This window comes from Corythoichthys intestinalis, chromosome 12 (assembly GCF_030265065.1).
Source record: "Corythoichthys intestinalis isolate RoL2023-P3 chromosome 12, ASM3026506v1, whole genome shotgun sequence".
In the NCBI taxonomy this organism is placed as follows: Eukaryota; Metazoa; Chordata; class Actinopteri; order Syngnathiformes; family Syngnathidae; genus Corythoichthys; species Corythoichthys intestinalis.
In genome coordinates this window covers 7,829,819-7,849,354 of record NC_080406.1, presented here as the reverse complement: position 1 = coordinate 7,849,354, position 19,536 = coordinate 7,829,819, and the positions used below count along the sequence as shown (strand labels likewise).

The following is a 19,536-nucleotide window of genomic DNA, read 5'->3' as shown; positions in this document are numbered from 1 at the left end:
GCGGCAGACAGCAGGCGTTTTGTGTTGAATAAGTTGTGAAAGAAATGATGAAAACGTGGCGAAGCTGGCGATTTCTCTGGAGATGTTACCACAATAAGAATTGTCAGCTTAACTTATAAAGACTGGCGAACGATGGTCGGAGAAGGACCGTGGAGATGTATTGTTGAGCCATTTCACGGATGCCCACCCTACGCTCATATTTTTCTGTCATTTGCATCTTCATTTAGAAGGTAAGCATCAACTTTTTCCTTGTTTCACCACCTGTACCAACCTTTTCTGAAACCAGTGTTGATTTGTCACACAAGAAAATCCGCCGTGCATTCGTCTGCGGTGCTGCCATTGTCGTCGTATTTCGAGCATGTCGTCGGATGTAGGTCAAATTTTACGTCGGATGTCGAAAAGTTCGTGTGTTGAAGCGATCGTATGTAGAGGTACCACTGTATATATATATATATATATATATATATATATATATATATACATACACATAGGAAAGTCATTTTCATGCAATGACACTTTTAGGCCACCAGGCGGGGCCTGGCCCCCCTTAAAATCCGCTTATGTTCGACACTATCTGCGATACAAGGCTCACGATAACGATCTCACGATATGGCGATACAACAGTTAGCGATACATTGGTCAAGAAAAATCATTCTAGGATATTCTGCGAAACAACTCATGAACAGAAAAACAAGCTATTCTCATATTTCTACTGTGAATTGGAATAAGTTTATTACTAGTAGATGTCCAATTCATTTGAACTGGGAGGCAGTGTTGGTTTGGTCAACGAACACATTTTTTCATGATGATGATGTCATGATGACGCGCTGAAAACGTGTCTGGGGAATAAAATATAACGAGATTGGTGACAGTTGTTGTCTGACGAGACGAGAATGCGATGAAAATTCGCCATAGTTTCTGTCATAAGTTCACAATGTGTTTTCTTATTGTATGTGTAGTTAGCACGCATCTCAGCAATGTTTGGTCGTGTCACTCATGTGACGTGCTGCGCCCCCTCTCTCCGCCCCGCATATTTCAGGCACCTTTTATGAAACACGTGTCAGGTCTTGCCTGGTAGGTTTTGCTGTCTTATCTTGGCTAGATATGCCATGTTGCTTTCGCCTATAAGGGTTTGTGCTGAGTGATCATCATACACTGAACTAACTTGCAGTGTTAGCATAGCGTTTGCATTAGCATTTAGCGCAGTGACTCGGTGAGTGTCTTCTTAAACTCTTTGAAATATACATACAGTTCGTGGTGTTGAGGTGAGTTTAATGATGTGTTGTCATAGGGTTTTAACTTTTGCATGATTGTCTACCAATTTCAACACACAGTACAGACAGGCTTGTGCATTACAAGAAAATGGTGTAATCTTTCGCTGATCTTCAGCAAATTTATCCTCCATAGCGGAGGCGCTCATACCATAACGAGAAGAGAAAAGTGACCTACTGTCATCCAAGGTTCTGTGTATACTCATGCTACCTCAATGAAGGGCTGTAAAATTATGACCAAAATAATGATCATGATTACGCTAATTTGATCAACATTGTAATGATGATTATTAATCACAATTAGTGTCATTAACATCACACAATGTCCCAATCTTGATCTCTTAGGAGGCACTTGTTGCTCAACTCAAATTTTTGCTTGTTATTGCGACATGTTATAAAGCCCTAACCCAGCGCTCACCCCCTGGTAATTGGCTAACCGCTGGTTGGTAGCGCTTTATTAGGTATGCAGCAGAGCCCACATTGCATGTGAAAAAAATCCGAAATAATGACGTTAACTCCACTGTGGCAGCAAAATCATGATCAAAATTCGATGACCGTATTTTCCGGACTAAAAGTCACACTTTTTTTCATAGTTTGGCTGGGCCTGTGACTTGTATGCTGTGCCCTCTACTTCGAGTTAGTGTAAATGTTCAAAAGTGCTGCTGAAGATGAAGACTTTCATTCATTTGGTAGTGATTTGGAAAGAGAGACTTTGTTTTGCTTATCATTATCTGAATATGACTGTGTTAACAGATACCAAGTTAGCACTTTGTTCTTTGTTTTATTACAACTATAATGTATAAAACTTGTGTTTGGTCTCTGATTAAATAAAATGGCTTTCCCAAAATTTGACTTATACTCCAGTGTGACATCTATACAGTGGGGTAAATAAGTATTTAGTCAACCACTAATTGTGCAAATTCTCCCACTTGAAAATATTAGAGAAGCCTGTAATTGTCAACATGGGTAAACCTCAAACATGAGAGACAGAATGTGGGGAAAAAACCCAGAAAATCACATTGTTTGATTTTTAAAGAGTATATTTGCAAATCATGGTGGAAAATAAGTATTTGGTCAATACCAAAAGTTCATCTCAATACTTTGTTATGTACCCTTTGTTGGCAATAACGGAGGCCAAACGTTTTCTTTAACTCTTCACAAGCTTATCACACACTGTTGCTGATATTTTGGCCCATTCCTCCATGCAGATCTCCTCTAGAGCGGTGATGTTTTGGGGCTGTTGTTGGGCAACACGGACTTTCAACTCCCTCCACAGATTTTCCATGGGGTTAAGATCTGAAGACTGGCTAGGCCACTCCAGGACCTTGAAATGCTTCTTACGAAGCCACTCCTTTGTTGCCCTGGCTGTGTGTTTGGGATAATTGTCATGCTGAAAGACCCAGCCACGTCTCATCTTCACTGCCCTTGCTGATGGAAGGAGATTTTCACTCAAAATCTCTCGATACATGGCCTCATTAATTCTTCCCTTTACACAGATCAGTCGTCCTGGTCCCTTTGCTGAAAAACAACCCCAGAACAAGATGTTTCCACCCCCATGCTTCACAGTGGGTATGGTGTTCGTCGGATGCAATTCAGTATTCTTTCTCCCTTCAAACACGAGAACCTGTGTTTTTACCCCAAAAGTTCTATTTTGGTTTCATCTGACCATAACACCTTCTCCCAGTCTTCTTCTGGATTATCGAAATGCTCTCTAGCGAACCGCAGACGGGCCTGGACGTGTACTGGCATCAGCAGGGGGACACGTCTGGCAGTGCAGGATTTGAGTCCCTGGTGGCGCATTGTGTTACTGATAGTAGCCTTTGTTACTGTGGTCCCAGCTCTCTGTAGGTCATTCACCAGGTCCCCCCATGTGGTTCTGGGATTTTTGCTCACCGTTCTTGTTATCATTTTGACGCCACGGGGTGAGATTTTGCATGGAGCCTGGATTGAGGGATATTATCAGAGGTCTTGTACGTCTTCCATTTTCAAATAATTGCTCCCACAGTTGATTTCTTTACACCAAGCGTTTTACCAATTGCAGATTCAGTCTTCTCAGCCTGGTGCAGGTCTATAATTTTTTCTCTGGTGTCCTTCGACAGCTCTTTGGTCTTGGCCATAGTGGAGTTTGGAGTGTGACTGACTGAGGGTTGTGGACAGGTGTCTTTTATACCGATAATGAGTTAAAACAGGCGCCATTAATAGAGGTAACGAGTGGAGCCGTTAGACCTCTTTGACAGCCAGAAATCTTGCTTGTTTGTAGGTGACCAAATACTTATTTTCCACTCTAATATGGAAATAAATTCTTTAAAAATCAAACAATGTGATCTTCAGTTTTTTTTCCCCACATTCTGTCTCTCATGGTTGAGGTTTACCCATGTTGACAATTACAAGCCTCTCTAATCTTTTCAAGTAGGACAACTTGCACAATTGGTGGTTGGCTAAATACTTATGTGCCCCACTGTATATATTTTCATTCATTTCATTGTGCAATTTTTGGCTGGTGCGACTTATGCTCCAGTGCGACTTGTAGTCTGAACAATGTGGTACTTCTGCTACCTAATTTCAACTAAAAATAGCACAACAACCTCACTAAAAAAAGCACCATTTGCCACAACCTAATAAAATACAAATTACTTCGGAGGTAATAATTTTTTGGAGCATGGTGAGTATATAACACATAAGACAAACACATATGCCACTTGTTGAAATATGAAATAAATTTTTAAAAATGAAACGGATTAAAAACATAGTACTTTAAGTACAGGTAGTCCCCGGTTTACGAACGAGTTCCGTCCCTACACTGGCAACGTCACCCAAATTTCTACATAAATCGGAATTAACCCTTTAAAATTTCAAACTAACTATCTAAAAAGTCCAAAATTATTGTATTTTGTTTAATGGAGGAATATACACTGCGCTCTGGTGGCAGCGTTGGGTCTGGCTGGACTGTCGTTCAATAATGCTGCAGTACAGGAACACTCAAAAGTCTCACATAGATAAAGGGTAGCTGCGCTCTGGTTTAGCTGACATAAGCTTATAAGTTGTTTCAACTAATATAAGTTCGTGTACGCATTTGTAATTAAGAATACAGCTACAGTTTGTGCAATTACGTGTCAGCAATTTGATATGAGAAATGTAAATCAGTTAGCATTCATAGCATTTAAGCTAGTGGACTTTTGCAAAGCAAACTAGGCTAATTTAATCTACTAAATTTACAAATTGATAAGACTTAATGGAAGTTTGAACAACAATCGTTTTGTGTCAAGTGTTTTAATGTTTAAATGCGTGTCGTTTTGAACAGAAGTGTACATATGTCTGTTACAGCTTTACAAATTGTCAAAATTGATGGAAGTAAAAAGCTTCAAAAACCACAATTGCTTTAATTTGCTGTCTGTCAAACTGAACAACTTCACGTTTCGTGAGGACAGAACAAGTCATGTTAATAAGATACTGTGAGGTACAATTAGGTACTATTTGTGCGACAAAAAAAAAAGAAGACAAAATGGCGGACGAGACTCCGGCGTCGTAAAGTCGAAATCGCGAAAGTCGAATACGTCGTAACCTGGGGACTACCTGTATTAGTACTTCATTTCCAGGAGACTGATCGGAAAGTGCTGAAGTAGAAGAAGCAGAATGAAATGTTCGCGGGCTGGCCCCAGCCTCCCGTAGCAATTAGCGCAACAGCGGGATGTTGCAGCAGTGCTCAGCGGTGAGCATGTTGTGTGTTTGCCATCAATTCATTGCCTCAAATACCCCTCCAGTGCAAAGAACTGACGCTTATCCATTCAACATTAACCACACTCCTCGAAGCCTCCGACTCCTGATGCGTCTTTCATCACTCCGAGCATCTCTTACCGGTGACGGCGAGTTCAGTCGTTCTCCTGACCACAAAGCCTCCGAATTGGACCTCGCAGGTGTAGTTTCCAATGTCGTCTTCCTTCACCTCCTGGAAAGTCAGAATGTCTCTCTTCTGGATGACACTGGCACGCCACTTCTTTGGATGACATTCCTAGGAAATAAAAGGATAATCTGGTTGGACTAACGAGTTCAGATAAACGCATCGTTTTGTTGAAGCAGAATTCTAGAGCTGTCCCGGCTAGTCGATGTCATCGATGACGTAAATGCATCGACGGGCAAAACATACCGTCGATGGGTAATGGCGGGTTTAAAAAAATTACATGCGGATGAAGTTTATAACGGCAGCCGCTCGCGATACAAGCGGTTACTGGCAGCCCCAATGGGGCCGCTGTAATTTCAATGGGACTGGAGTTGTCAGATTGAGCAAAGAGGAAGAAAGTGGGCGAGCGAGAGAGAGGGAGTGAGATCGGTGAGTTGGAAAAGTGCGCGGTTGGCGCCGAGTTGAGTGGCTGCATCCCCCACGTTTTTGTTTTGGTCAATGAAAGTATCCATAAAGAGCCATCCGACGCCTCTCGGTGTTTTTATGCACGCCGCCGCCTTCCTGAGGAGGAAATCGGACGAAACCGGACGAACCGACGACAACGAGCCAAGTGAATCGCCGGTTCACTCCTCACTACGGCGAGGAGTTGAAAACACCGCCAATTACCAAAAAGGGCAGAATAGGTAACACATGAAAGCGGCATAAAGCCAACAAAGCGGACCAGAATAGCCAGAGCCTGGAATTATTTCAAGGAAAATATGGAGGGTGCCACTGTGTGTACTCTTTGCTAAGCTGAGCTCGCATACCACGGTAGCACGTCAGCTTTGAACTAACACTTGAAGCGCTGTCACCCAAGTGTAACTTTCGAAGACAACAAGAAACAAAAAGCTAGCGGATTGTAAATCCATTAGGGCTGTCAAACGATTAAAATTTTTAATCGAGTTAATTACAGCTTAAAAATTAATTAATCGTAATTAATCGCATTTCAAACCATCTATAAAATATGCCATATTTTTCTGTAAATTATTGTTGGAATGGAAAGATAAGACACAAGATGGATATATACATTCAACATACGGTACATAAGTACTGTATTTGTTTATTATAACAATAAATCAACAAGATGGCATTAACATTACTAACATTCTGTTAAAGCGATCCATGGATAGAAAGACTTGTAGTTCTTAAAATATAAATGTTAAAACAAGTTATAGAAATTTTATATTAAAACCCCTCTTAATGTTTTCGTTTTATTAAAATTTGTAACATTTTCAATCAAAAAATAAACTAGTAGCCCGCCATTCTTGATGTCAAAAATTACACAATGCTCATGGGTGCTTAAGCCCATAAAATCAGTCGCACCCAAGCGCCAGCAGAGGGCGACAAAACTCCCCCCAAAAAAAAAAGTTGGCATTGCAGTGCTGTCATTTTAATCTGTTTGAGTGGGGCATGTGCGTTAAATGCGTCAAATATTTTAACGTGATTAATTTAAAAAATGAATTACCGCCCGTTAACGCGATAATTTTGACAGCACTAAAATCCATACAACTTACTAACAATATTTTTTTTAATGGAAGTTGCCTTTATGTGTGTCGTATCAATGTGCATTTTTATTTAATAAAATAATATATATATATATAATATGAATATATATATATATATATATATATTTTTTTTTTTATTATTATTAAATTTATTGGGATCATGAAAGCTCCCACTTGGCGAAATTATATATACATATATCCTGTATGTACATAATATGATAAAAATATATATGGAAACAGGACGGGCCTGCTTACTGTAATCCATGACAGCACTAATGTTAGTTACTTAATATTTTAAAGTATTAATGTGTATATACATATAGTAGTATACTATAAAATTAATACTATATTTTTAATTTGTGTTACTGTTAGTGTGTGTGCCTTTCATTCAAAATAATTGTGGTAATATTTCAGTGTGCCATCTATCTATTTTCAGGTTAAAACAAACAAAAGTTGAACAATTTTTCCCATCCCCAAAAAATGCGGAATGCACACCAGAAAAAGCATCGGAACTCACACAATGTATTCTGAAAATGGTTGTCCGGGACATTGAAATTCATTTTAACATCTAGAACAATATAAGACAATGACATACCACAAAAAGAGTAAGAATTGTTTTGACTCCTGTTAAAGAGGTAAAGTCACAGTGTTTCCGTTTACATATTAATATAAATTCAGAAAATATCTGAGCATTGGTCATTTCATAGCTCAACCAATTGCTGTGAATTTTGCTGCTGAAATTCTTTTATCAGAAGGTTAAATTACTGTAATCACATTAATCTGAACCAACAGTAAGAATGACAGTAACTGCATGGTCTCTTTTGACACTGACTATGAATTATTTAATCGTTGGATTACATTATGTTACAATGTTAAGCACTAGGAACCTTTTGGTACCTCACGATACGATACCGTTTGCGATGCAAAGCTCACGATAACGAACTCATGGTATGGCGATACAACGATTATCGATACATTGGTCAGGAAATCATTCTCGGATATTCTAAAATACAACTAATAAATTTCACTAGTAGACTTCCTATCCATTTGAACTGGTAAAGTGGCAGCAAATGAACCCCTCCCACTTCAAATGTGCTCCTCCCACTTCTATGGTTGTCAGTGGCAGCCAATACCAGGCAAAACGGTAATTTTGGGCCATTTCAGGTTGATTTCAAGTGTCACTCCCTGTTGATTTTGGGTTACAGAACAGGAAGTGACCCGGGAATGAATAGGCAGTTACTCAAACTCAATAGGAAGTGACCTGTAAATGCACTAAAATGAACAGAAAGTGACTTGTAAATGCACGAAAATCGGAAAGAGTGACTTCGAGTGCTCTGGTTTCGAATGAATCGCCCTTCCAAATCTTAACGGATTAGGCGTCGATTGCCATTAATGGCAGCCACAGAGTTAACTGAGACACTATTATGGTGGAAGATTTTGGTAGCAACTTGTTAGTTCCTTATTGTTGTTTTTTTTTTCAACATTAACAGCTTCTTGAAACGATATCTCGATTCTTGGCATGTGCGTATCGATAACCTTTTGGGATGCAAAGTATCACGATATATCACCATATCGATATTTTGTCACACACATGGTTGAGCACCATTCGCGAACTCCAACAATCGTGTTTTGGGACCATCATAAATTGATGACCCCTTGTATTTCATGTTGAAAAGTCCTAGGTGATCTTAATTCTAGGTAAAACTTCCAAGTATTTTAAATTTGCTAGTGTTTAGCCCAGAGGCAATTGCTCTAAGTATGCAAGGGAAGCTTGGCTTCCCCCAAAGTGTCAAAAATAAGTGATCACGTACACTGTTGTGTGTAAATGTAATTGACTAAATATGCACTACAAACCGCTCAAGGTCCAGAATTGGCTTCTTATCACTGGCTATGATGTGGCTTGCTTTTCATTCATTCGCACTGCTTCACAGTCCTATACAGTGCGGACGCGATGCGTCTCCCGAGTTGAGAGTACATTGTTCCACTACGAGCTATTGGCTAAAGGCTGGTTTTATCCCGCCTATCGGACGCTGTGCGTCTCTGGGGTTCTGTGGGCAGTAGGTGGGGCTCGGCTGGCCTGGATGCTCTGCTTCTCTGCATGATGGTCGGATGATGTGTCTGAGGCTGAATCCCTTTTTGATTGACAGTGAAATGACTGAATCAGTGATCTGGTTGTATTAACATCCGCGGAAGGCATTTTTCAATTTGCATTCCATTGTTCTGAGTTGAACTGGAGATCCTAGCGACACTTAGTAGTTTGTGGCATCCAGGTGAGTTTATCTAAATATGAATAATGTGCTGTTTTCCTGCTAAGTATGTATTATTATCACGAAGATGTTGATGTCCTTGTAGACTCTACATATACGAACTTGTCTGTCAATGTTCATTCGAAATTGTTGGAAACCTTTTATGTATTTATTTATTTATTTATTCTTGGACTATAACTTTTGAAGTTTATAGACGAAAACATTTTGAGAATTGTGCACTAAAACAAGACAGAATTTGTTTGAGTTTTTGTTGACTAAAACTAGATGAAGACGAACACATTTTGAAATAATTAAAATATTACTACACTCACTCGTGAACAATACCCAAGGTACTTGAACTCCTTCACTTGCGGCAGGAGCTCATCACCGACCCGTAGAAGGCACGCCACCTTTTTCAGACTGAGGACCATTGTCTCGAATTTAGAGATGCTGATCTTCATCCCGACCGCTTCACACTCGGCTGCGAACCGCTCCAGTGAGAGTTTGAGGTCACAGCTTGATGAAGCCTACAGCTTGGGGTCTTGTTTACGAATGAGGGTAGGAGGGAGCGGGAGATCAACAGGCAGATCGGTGCAGAGTCTGCAGTGATGCAGCAGACTGTAGTGGTGTAGAAGGAGCTGAGCATAAAGGCGAAGCTCTTGATTTACCAGTCGATCTACGTTCCTACCCTCACCTATGGTCACAAGCTGTGGGTCGTGACCGAAAGAACAAGATCCTGGATACAAGCGGCCAAAATGAGTTTCCTCAGCAGGGTGTCCGGGCTCTACCTTAGAGGTAGGGTGAGAAGCTCATTCATCCGGGAGGGACTCTGTGTCGAGCTGCTACTCCTTCGCATTAAGAGGAGCCAGTTGAGGTGGCTTGGGCACCTGGTTCAGATGCCTCCTGGACGCATGTCCCACCGGCGAAGGCCCCACGGATGACCCAGGACACGCTGGAGAGACCATGTCTCTCAGCTGGCCTGGAAACGCCTTGGGATCCCACTGGAGGAGCTGGTTGAAGTTACTGGGGAGGGTGAAGTCTGGGATTCCCTGCTTAAGCTGCTGCCCCCGCGACCCGACCACAGATTCAGCGGTAGATGATGGTTGGATAAAATATGACTTCTTTTTTTTTTTTTTTTTTTTATAAACCTGTCCTGTTCAGCTGTTTGACACGGAGAATGGAAGTCTAAGTGTGCAGTTGGTCTGAACAGTTTTGATGTTTCACATTGAGAGTATGACTTGTGGGGGGGCCTGTTGACCAGGGAAAGAAGGGGGGTGGGGGAAGTGTATAAGCTAAGTGATTGGGAAGGGTAGAATGTACACAAATCAGCTCTGTGATCTAGAACCTAGTAATCATGTGAATCTCTTGTGAGTGTAAGCCCATTGGCAACTGACCCTACGCCGCCCCACCGCCAGTCCCGGCACCGGGACCTCTGACTCGAGCGCGCCCAATCATAAAATGACTAAGACTAATAAGTATTTTCGTCCAAAATCCTACAACGAAAATTAAAAGGGCTGACAAAAGCAACACTGTTTCTGGTGATTTCTTCTGTTTTAGCTGCTTGTGTTTGGAGACTTGACTTCTGGCTCTCTAGTTTACTTCCCTACTGAGCAGCAGGTGCCGCTGAGCCCCTCCACCGTCGCAAACCACAGGCGGAAACAGATAAAGCTTCCCCTCATTGGAAGACCACTGGTTTAGCCACAATGTACTGTCCTGTATATCGGCCTAAACTACCTTTTAAGTAACAAAAGAAGGTGAATGCTACCTGCTTGCTGAGTCTGTGAAAACGTATGTGAATACATTAATGGGTAACTCAGAAACAAGGTTTGAGGCACTCAGGCCAGGACATCGATGGCCCTGTGAATTCCATTTGTCTGCTGCTCCCGGCATTTTTAGAATTCAATCAGGGTGGCCCCGCAGTGGTCCAAATAACTCCAGTTTCCAGCATTCACTGTCATTACCTAGAGTGTAATTGAATTCTGGAAAAACCTAGAGGTCGCGGCCGTCCAGCTAATCTACTGCTGATCTGCCTGTGATTAGTCTGGCCTGAACCCTTCACAGCGGTGCTCCGCACTGTCCACAAGCCTTGGCAGACCCTGGAGAGGCGAGGACCTGGGAAACGAGTGAGTAGGCACATCCTGAATTGAGATGAAGGATGATGAGCCTTCATGAAGCACGTACTTATTCATCAGGGCAGTAGGTGAAATTACAGCATTTTCTCTTTGTGTTCAATCCAACTTCTGTTCTCCCTTTCAAATGCAATATGATACAATATTTGATATTGTAGATCTCAATGATTTGCACCTATTCATACACTGATGAACTGATCTGGACATTCATTTGAAGTAAAATTTTCAGTTGTTTTTGGCAACCCTTTTTATTTTCATCGTAGTCTTTTGGATGAAAACTACGTATTAGTCTTACTCGTATTTTAACCATTTCAAACTGTGTTCTTCTTCGTCTAGTTTTGGCGGACAAATTGTCAAAGATTTTGTCTGTAGAAATTCAAATTTTTTTAGTCTAAAAAAAAGTAAATAATTTTGAAGGAAAACTGACAGATGAGTTTTAGACAGTCCAAATATGGATTAAAGCACATGCTGCATAAAAATTAAAATGACCCGAAATGTCCTTCATGTAACACAACATGCTAAAGTTAGCGGTGCTAATCAGCAGTTTAGTAGTTTAGTTTGAACTCAGCGCTACATCGACATAAAAAAAGGTGGAAAATACGACATATTATAACGAATTATTTGCTGAAAGAAATTGTCTATGATATCTAAAAATGACTTGCTAAAACTACCTTTGAATAAATAACAGCGTGGCAAACTTTCAGGTGCCGCTTAATATTAGTAGTAATGTTGTTTCTTTCTACGTTGTCTAATTAAATATACTTATAAATAGGGTTGTTCCGATCATGTTTTTTTGCTCCCGATCCGATCCCGATCGTTTTAGTTTGAGTAGCTGCCGATCCCGATATTTGCCAATCCGATTGCTTTTTTTTTGCTCCCGATTCAATTCCAATCATTCCCGATAATTTTTCCCGATCGTATACATTTTGGCGATGCATTAAGAAAAAAACGAATAAAACTCGGACGAATATATACATTCAACATGCAGTACATAAGTACTGTATTTGTTTATTATGACAATAAATCCTCAAGATGGCATTTACATTATTAACATTTTTTCTGTAAGAGGGATCCACGGATAGAAAGACTTGTGACTTTGTGTATTGTGACTAAATATTGCCATTTAGTGTATTTGTTCAGCTTTCAGTAAATGATACTGCAGCCATTCAACCCAAATGCATGATGGGAAGTGGAACCATGACTGTGTGTAGTGCTACCAATTGATATATCTTCTCTGCGTTGGGAAGTAACATAAGGTGTTAATTGTGTCAATTACTACCTTGCTTCCCCACATTGCTTCCTATGATATTTCTAATCATAGGGAGAGGGATTGTGAGGTTTTAGCCTATTAAAAAAAGGCTCCAAAGGCTGCCAAAATTCACTCTACTCATTTTTCGCTGCCTTTTATCTCTCTACATAGGTAAAACTGTGCCATTACTGATTGAGCGCGACAATGCGTGAGTGGGTCGTGCAACGCGTGCATTAATTGCGTTAAATATTTTAACGTGATACATTTTCAAAAAAATTAATTACCGCCGTTATTGGGATAAATTTGATAACCCTACCTTAAGCCTAAACTAAAGTCTCTCGATAAGTGTAACATATTATGTCTGTAACGTTAAATACAATAAGAAAATGATTTAATTAAAAAATATATAAATATTAAAATAAGGCATGGCCGATATTTTTTTGCCGATTCCGATACTTTGAAAATGACGTAATTTGATATCTTTACTTATGATTATAAGCATACATATTTCTTTGCTCCGTTTCTGACTGTCAAGCCCCGTTGCAGCTGTTGTTACGAGTAGGGTGGTGGGTTGAACGGAGCACATTATAAGCATGACACGACCAAACACGCCTAGGATGAAAGATGACTAACTACTCCTACAATAAGCAAATTTCACACATTGTTTGAGAACATATGACAGAAACTTTCGTCAGACAAAAACTAGCAATCGTCTCGTTATGTTGCAGTCACCAAAGACACATTTTTAGCTCTTTGTCATTACGTCGTGGTCATGAAAAGAAACATTCATCAACAAAATAGTTTCGTTATCGTCATAGTTAATGAAAAAAAACACTTTAGATGAAACCAAACCAATCAGTTTAATGAAAAACATTTCTGAAGAGCAGTGTTGTTGACGACGTCAGAGTAAAATGGAGTGTCTAACGGTGTTATTTTTTTTTAACTGCCAGTAATCTAATTGATTACAACTCAATCTTTGCAACGCTGTTACCGTTACTGAGGATGTGAAGGGGCGCGTTAGTGGGTTACTACAATTTGGTTGAATGAAGCGCAAGTTGTCTGATTTTCGTCACACATCTGCCTGCCTGTCTGCCCTGGAAAGTGCAAAGCGGGAGGGAAGGGGGTGGTGACACCGTTGCAAACGCGATGATGTTTGGCTAGGTGGCTTGGAGCATTAGCATAGCATTTGCATTCTCTTTAGCATTAGCATTTTTTGTTGTTGTTTTTTTTACATACAGTTCGTAACATCCAAGTGGGTACAATTAATTGAAAAAAATTAACTGTTTTCCTGCTGAGTGTGGATTATCATCACCAAGTTGGCATTGTGTAGACGCTACAACATAATAATATATATTTTTTTAAATTACGAAAAATAGTCACTTGCACTTAACTTTTCTTGAGTGACGTATCCATGAACCTAGAGTAGCGTTTTTAATCAAAATAAGAGATTCATAGTCTCACCATATCGTAATAACATAATTTTCGGACGATAGGCCGCTACTTTTTTCCTTCATTCTGAATCCTGCGGCTAATAGTCCAGTGCGTCTTATTTGTGGATTTATTTGGGTTGATAGGTAACACTTTATTTGACAGCGGTGTCATAAGATCGTCATAATTGTGATATGACACTATCATGGACATTACTGAATGCTTATGACTGTTGTCATTAAGTGTCATCCAGCAAATTATGTCACTAATTCCATTTATGTCCAGCTTGGATCTTTTACGTCCGTTCAAAGTGAGATAATTTGCCGGATAACGCTAAATGACATTTGTTATAAGCATTCATTAAATCTCATGACAGTGTCAGGTCATAATTATGATTGTCCAATGACAGTCTTGTGGCACCACTGTCAAATAAAGTGTTACCAAATACCATAACTAGCAATTAATGAAACAACTGGAACAGTAACTGAAGAAATAATTAGCACAGAACATGAATTATGATTGTTATTTACATCTGTGGCGCTGCAATGCATGCTAGGAAGCATGTTGGACAACAACAGTGTTGACAGCAGGTGGCAGCAGAAGTTGATTGTCACCCCAAAGAACTGCCTTGCAATGATGGACAAATGAAGCTTCTTGAAGCAATGAAGCTTTGCAGCCAATTGGTTCAAAGCTTCATGGTGTAAAGCTTCATGGTGGTTCATTTGGTCTAAGACAGTCTTATGATGCCACTGTCAAAGTTTTATCAGTTCATATTTTTTGGTGTAAATATCCCACAATACAGTGAAGACAGCTACGGCTTATAGTCCAGTGCGGCTTCTCTATCAACAAATGCCATTTTCGTGTCAAATTTGGTGGGTGGCGGCTTATAGCCAGCTGCGCCATATAGTCTGAAAATTATGTTTTTTTTTTTTTTTTGTTTGTTTTTTTTTTTTGGTACATGGCAAAATGGCTTTTGGCATATGGCAATTTTTTCAGTATGTGACTTTTTTTGGCATATGGCAAAATGGCTTTTGGCATATGCCTTTTTTTTTTTTGGACAGACCGCATTTTTTGGTATATGGCAAAATGGCATTTGTCTTATGGCATTTTTGATGGATGGCATTTTTTGGGATACGGCAAAATGGCTTTAGGCATATGGCATTTTTTTGACGGATGGCATTTTTTTTTTGGGGTACATGGAAAAATGGCTTTTGGCAAATGACATTTTTTGATATATGGCAAAATGGCTTTTGGCATATGCATTTTTTGGTATATGGAATTTTCTGGCATGTGGCAAAATGGGTTGTGGCATGTGACATTTTTTTGGAATATAGCAAAATAGCTTTAGGCATATGGCATTTTTTTTGTATATGGCATTTTTTGCGCATTTTTTTTTTTTTTTTTTTGGTATGTCGCTTTTTTTTTTTGCATGTGGCATTTTTTGGCATATGGCAGATTTTTTCGGCATATGGCATTTTTTGCAGGCCATGCACGTCCATGCCTTTGATGGCCATGCTCGTCCAAATTTCCCATTTATTTTAAATGGCAGAAAAAAATCTTTCGTTGTGATTTTTGACCATACACTTACCATTACAGCACAGTGACATTCAACTGGAACCCAAGTAATGATGACATTGACAGCAATACCAGCACAGAACATGAATTATGATTGTTATTTATCTGTGGCGCTGCAATGCATGCTAGGAAGCATGTTGGACAACAACAGTGTTGACAGCAGGTGGCAGCAGAGGTTGATTGTCTGTCCCAAAGAACTTCCTTGCAGTGATGGCCAAATGAAGCTTCTTGAAGCAAGGTGGTTCATTTGGTCTAAGACAGTCTTATTATGCCACTGTCAAAATTTTATCCGTTCATATTTTTTGGTGTAAATATCCCATAATACAGTGAGGACAGCTGCGGCTTATAGTCCAGTGCGGCTTCTCCATCAACAAATGCCATTTTCGTGTCAAATTCGGTAGGTGGCGGCTTATAGCCAGCAGCGCCATACAGTCTGAAAATTATGGCATATATTTTTTTAATTTCCAAAAATAGTCACTTGCACTAAACGTGTCTTGAATGACATATCCATGAACCTTGTGGGATGTTTATGTCCCTTTTAAATGTGAACCTCACTCACCTTGTACCAAGTAATGTCTGGCTCTTTGCCAGGCTCAACATAGTCATCGATGTCAGGGCACAGGATGTCTTTACTCTTGCTTAGCTCGGCCTTTTCCATCCGTCGCATGTTGGAGTTGTAGCACATATTAGTGTCGTTCTCAGCAACCGTTAGTGACATGGACACCTTCATGCAGTAAGTTGAGTTCCTGCGATGGGAAAAAAAAGTCCAAAGTTTACACATTTGCTTTATTAGATATTGATTTTTTATGCAGATGATCCCGTTCAAGGTTAGAGGGTAGACTGAGTGTATGTCAAGTGATTTAAGTGAAATCACTCCGCAGATCGACTGTCCATCACAGGAATGACCAAGGTGTCTCATGCCATTTCTGAGAGAGGATACAGGAAAATCAAGTACAAAAACATTTTCACAAAAAGGTTCTAGCTTTTTTTTCTAAAAAATGTATTCAGCACGCAACATACTGCAAGAGTACTGTCTTCCCCATCATAACATGCCTGTTCACAATTTCCTGAGCCTCTGACTCCTGCTGGGTGTATAGAGCGGTGTTTTTCCTAGTAATTTGCCATGAGTAATTATCCAATATTGCATTTTTTTTTACGTTGTCAGGCAGATTTGCAGTCGGAAGGAAGGAGTAGGTAGAAGGTTCTCAGTCATGTGAAGATAAGCGACGTATTGCTCGTGTTGCGTTCAACAACTGCTCGGATTTCTAGCCATCAGCCATCTTGCTGTCCGCGACAATGTGGACCCCAGCACGTCTGCTGTACATCATTTGATTAGACTCGTCAAGTGTCAATATACACAAAAGTATCCTTTCCATTTTATTCCGACACATTGTTGAGAGCCGCAAGGGGGCCGATGACTCGAAATCCGAGCAGTTCTTGAACGTGACACGAGCAATGCCTCATTCATCTGCACATGACCGGGAATCAATTCTTTGTGATGCACACGGGGGTCGTGGTTCAAAATTAAAAATCAAAACTGAGCCCTGGACAAGATTCTGACCGAGATGAAGGTCCTAGTATGAGTGGTAGTTAAAAAAATAAAATAAAATAAAGTGAAAACTGAAAGCTCAATGGCAAGGCAATACAGTGAAAGCTATGTTTCGTTCGTATTTACGTTCACCGGGGATGTGACGAAACCTACTCCATTATGTCTGGTGTGTAGAGAGAAGCTATCCAGCAGTGCCATGGTGCCAATAAAGCTTAAACATCATCTCCAGACGAAACACCCGTCACTTCAAAACAAGTCGATGGACTATCTTGTTCGCCTTTGTGAAAACAGAGAAACAAGCAACTTTTTTGAGAAAAACTACAAAGGTAAATGAGAAAGTCCTAAAAGCCAGTTACCTCGTTGCTGAACTTGTTGCTAAATCCCAAAAAGTCCCACACTGTGGCATAGACATTAACTCATTTGCTCCCAAAAACGTATAAATATGTTCTATTTTTAATTGTTGCAGTGTCCCAAAAACGTATTTGTACGTCTTACGTTTTTTTGTTTATTTTGTTAAGACGCATCTCTAGGTTCTGTTTCACCTAAACTGCAATGCACAGTGCTCCAAGATCATTTTAAAGCAATAAAACTGGCCACTGGAGGGCAGTAGCGCATTTTGTACGAACTTATCTCGGGCCAAGAAAGGAAGTGAAGAAAAACAGGAAACGAAAGTTGGAGGGATCTTGTGAAGACGCTTGAGAATTTGATAAAAATGTGGAGAATGATCGCGAAAAACAAGGCAAACGACACTGGAGGAGTGTTTTGAAAAGAAAGCGAAACCATCGTCAAAGAAGGATTAAAAAAAAAAAAACGTCTTGATGAGATAGACAGGGACGGGCACAACAGCGTTCCACACGCGTTCTGCGGAGCTCACGTTGTGTTACTCCTGAGCCCGAGGTTGAAACCAACGATGAAGATGATGAAGATGATGTGAAAAAAGTGAGATTGATCTTGATCCGGACTCATCAGATTACTGGGAGCCACCTCATTCAACCGGGAGCAGCCGAGAGCCTTCCCCATTGTTATGTGCGAAAATAGTTCAAATAGTTATGTGTAAATGAATTGTTACTTTATCTTGTTGTTTATGTTATTTTGTAGAACGAAAACATTATTCAAATGTTTGGGATGTCACAAAAGCGAAAAATAGCTGCGTTAAAGTTATGTTTGAAATGTATGCTTATACAAAAAGCTCAATTTCTCTATTTTTTCATCAGAAATTGGAAAATTGCTCTAACTAAACTATTTTCTAATGCTGACTTCTAAAGAATCGAAAAAGATATGAACTAACTTTCTTTTCCTGCTGAATGAAGAGTCTAATCTTTCTTTTGGTGGGTTCCATGTTTATACAGCAATAGAACAGAATTTTCTGTGGGCCTTGCAAAATCAGTCAAAATCCAGTAAAACGGTCGGGATCGAAGGGGGTTGCACCAGTGAAAATGGCAGGGAATGAATGACTTAAAACCACCTCCCTGCAAAGAAAATTGTCAGCGAGATGCTCGGCCCTGATGCGGTCAAAGACATTGCTAAAGTCCCCCTGTCTGATAATTTGATTGCCAGGCTTATTGATGACATGTCTGCAGACATCGAAAGCCATGTTTTGGAAAAGATGCACATCAGTATAAAATTTGCATTGCAACTTGATGTATCTATGGATATCGGCTTTGTGTTCATCTAAACAGGCCCAAGTTTCACACTGAGTAAGTATAAATATTGAGAAATGATTTTATAATAAAAAATACTGTACAGTCAGTCATTTTGGAACATTTTTGGTTTGTGGAGTGCTGCGAGACTTTTTTTCCCAATGTAAAAACATGCCGTGACTCAGAAAAAGTTGAAAACACTGGTATTCTGTAGAGCATCGTTGTGTTGGAGAAACCTCTCCGCTCAACCAACCTGACATCTTGTGATTTATTTTCTTCTTACCCAAGGTTAAGTTAGTAAGTAAGCAAGTATTTTCCCAGGAGGGCCGAGAACGAAAAGAGGTATTTGGTATTTGGCAAAATTGCTTTTTGCATATGGCATTTTTTTGGTATATGGCAAAATGGCTTTTGGTATATATGGCAGTTTTTTTAATATACGGCAAAATGGATTTCGGCATATGGCATTTTTTTTTTGACAGATGGCATTTTTTTCGTACATGGCAAAAAGGCTTTTGGCACACGTTTTTTTTTTTTTTTTTTTTTTTTTTAATAAGGCATTTTTTTGGCATGTGGCAAAATGGCTTTTGGCATATGGCTGTGTTTTTTAGTATACGGCAAAATGGATTTTGGCATATGGCAGTTTTTTGACAGGTGACATTTTTTTGGGGTACATGGCAAAATGGCTTTTGGAAAATGGCTTTTTTTTTGTTTTTTTTTTTGTTATATGGCAAAATGGCTTTTGGTATATGGATTTTTTTGTGGTACAGCATTTTTTTGGCATATGGCAAAATGGCTTTTGGCATATGGCATGTTTTTGGTATATGCCAAAATGGCTTTTGGTATATATGGCAGTTTTTTTAATATATGTCAAAATGGATTTCTGGATATGGCTTTTTTTTTTGACCGATGGCATTTTTTTCGTACATGGCAAAAAGGCTTTTGGCACACAGCATTTTTTTTTTTTTTTTAAATATGGCATTTTTTGGGCATGTGGCAGAATGGCTTTT

At 39.7% G+C, this 19,536-nt stretch overlaps 1 protein-coding gene across 5 annotated transcripts in view; it reads right to left on the bottom strand.

Moving 5' to 3' along the window:
• The window catches only part of il1rapl1a (interleukin 1 receptor accessory protein-like 1a), a 628,485-nt gene that overhangs the window by 316,868 nt on the left and 292,081 nt on the right, over positions 1–19,536 (bottom strand). For all 5 annotated transcript variants that reach the window (XM_057852783.1, XM_057852785.1, XM_057852781.1 and 2 more), the window contains exons 4-5: positions 15,900–16,086; positions 5,127–5,280 (exon numbers count right to left, since the gene is read on the bottom strand). In XM_057852783.1, coding sequence (XP_057708766.1) covers positions 5,127–5,280; positions 15,900–16,086 — 341 coding nt within the window. The remainder of the gene's footprint in view (positions 1–5,126; positions 5,281–15,899; positions 16,087–19,536) is intronic.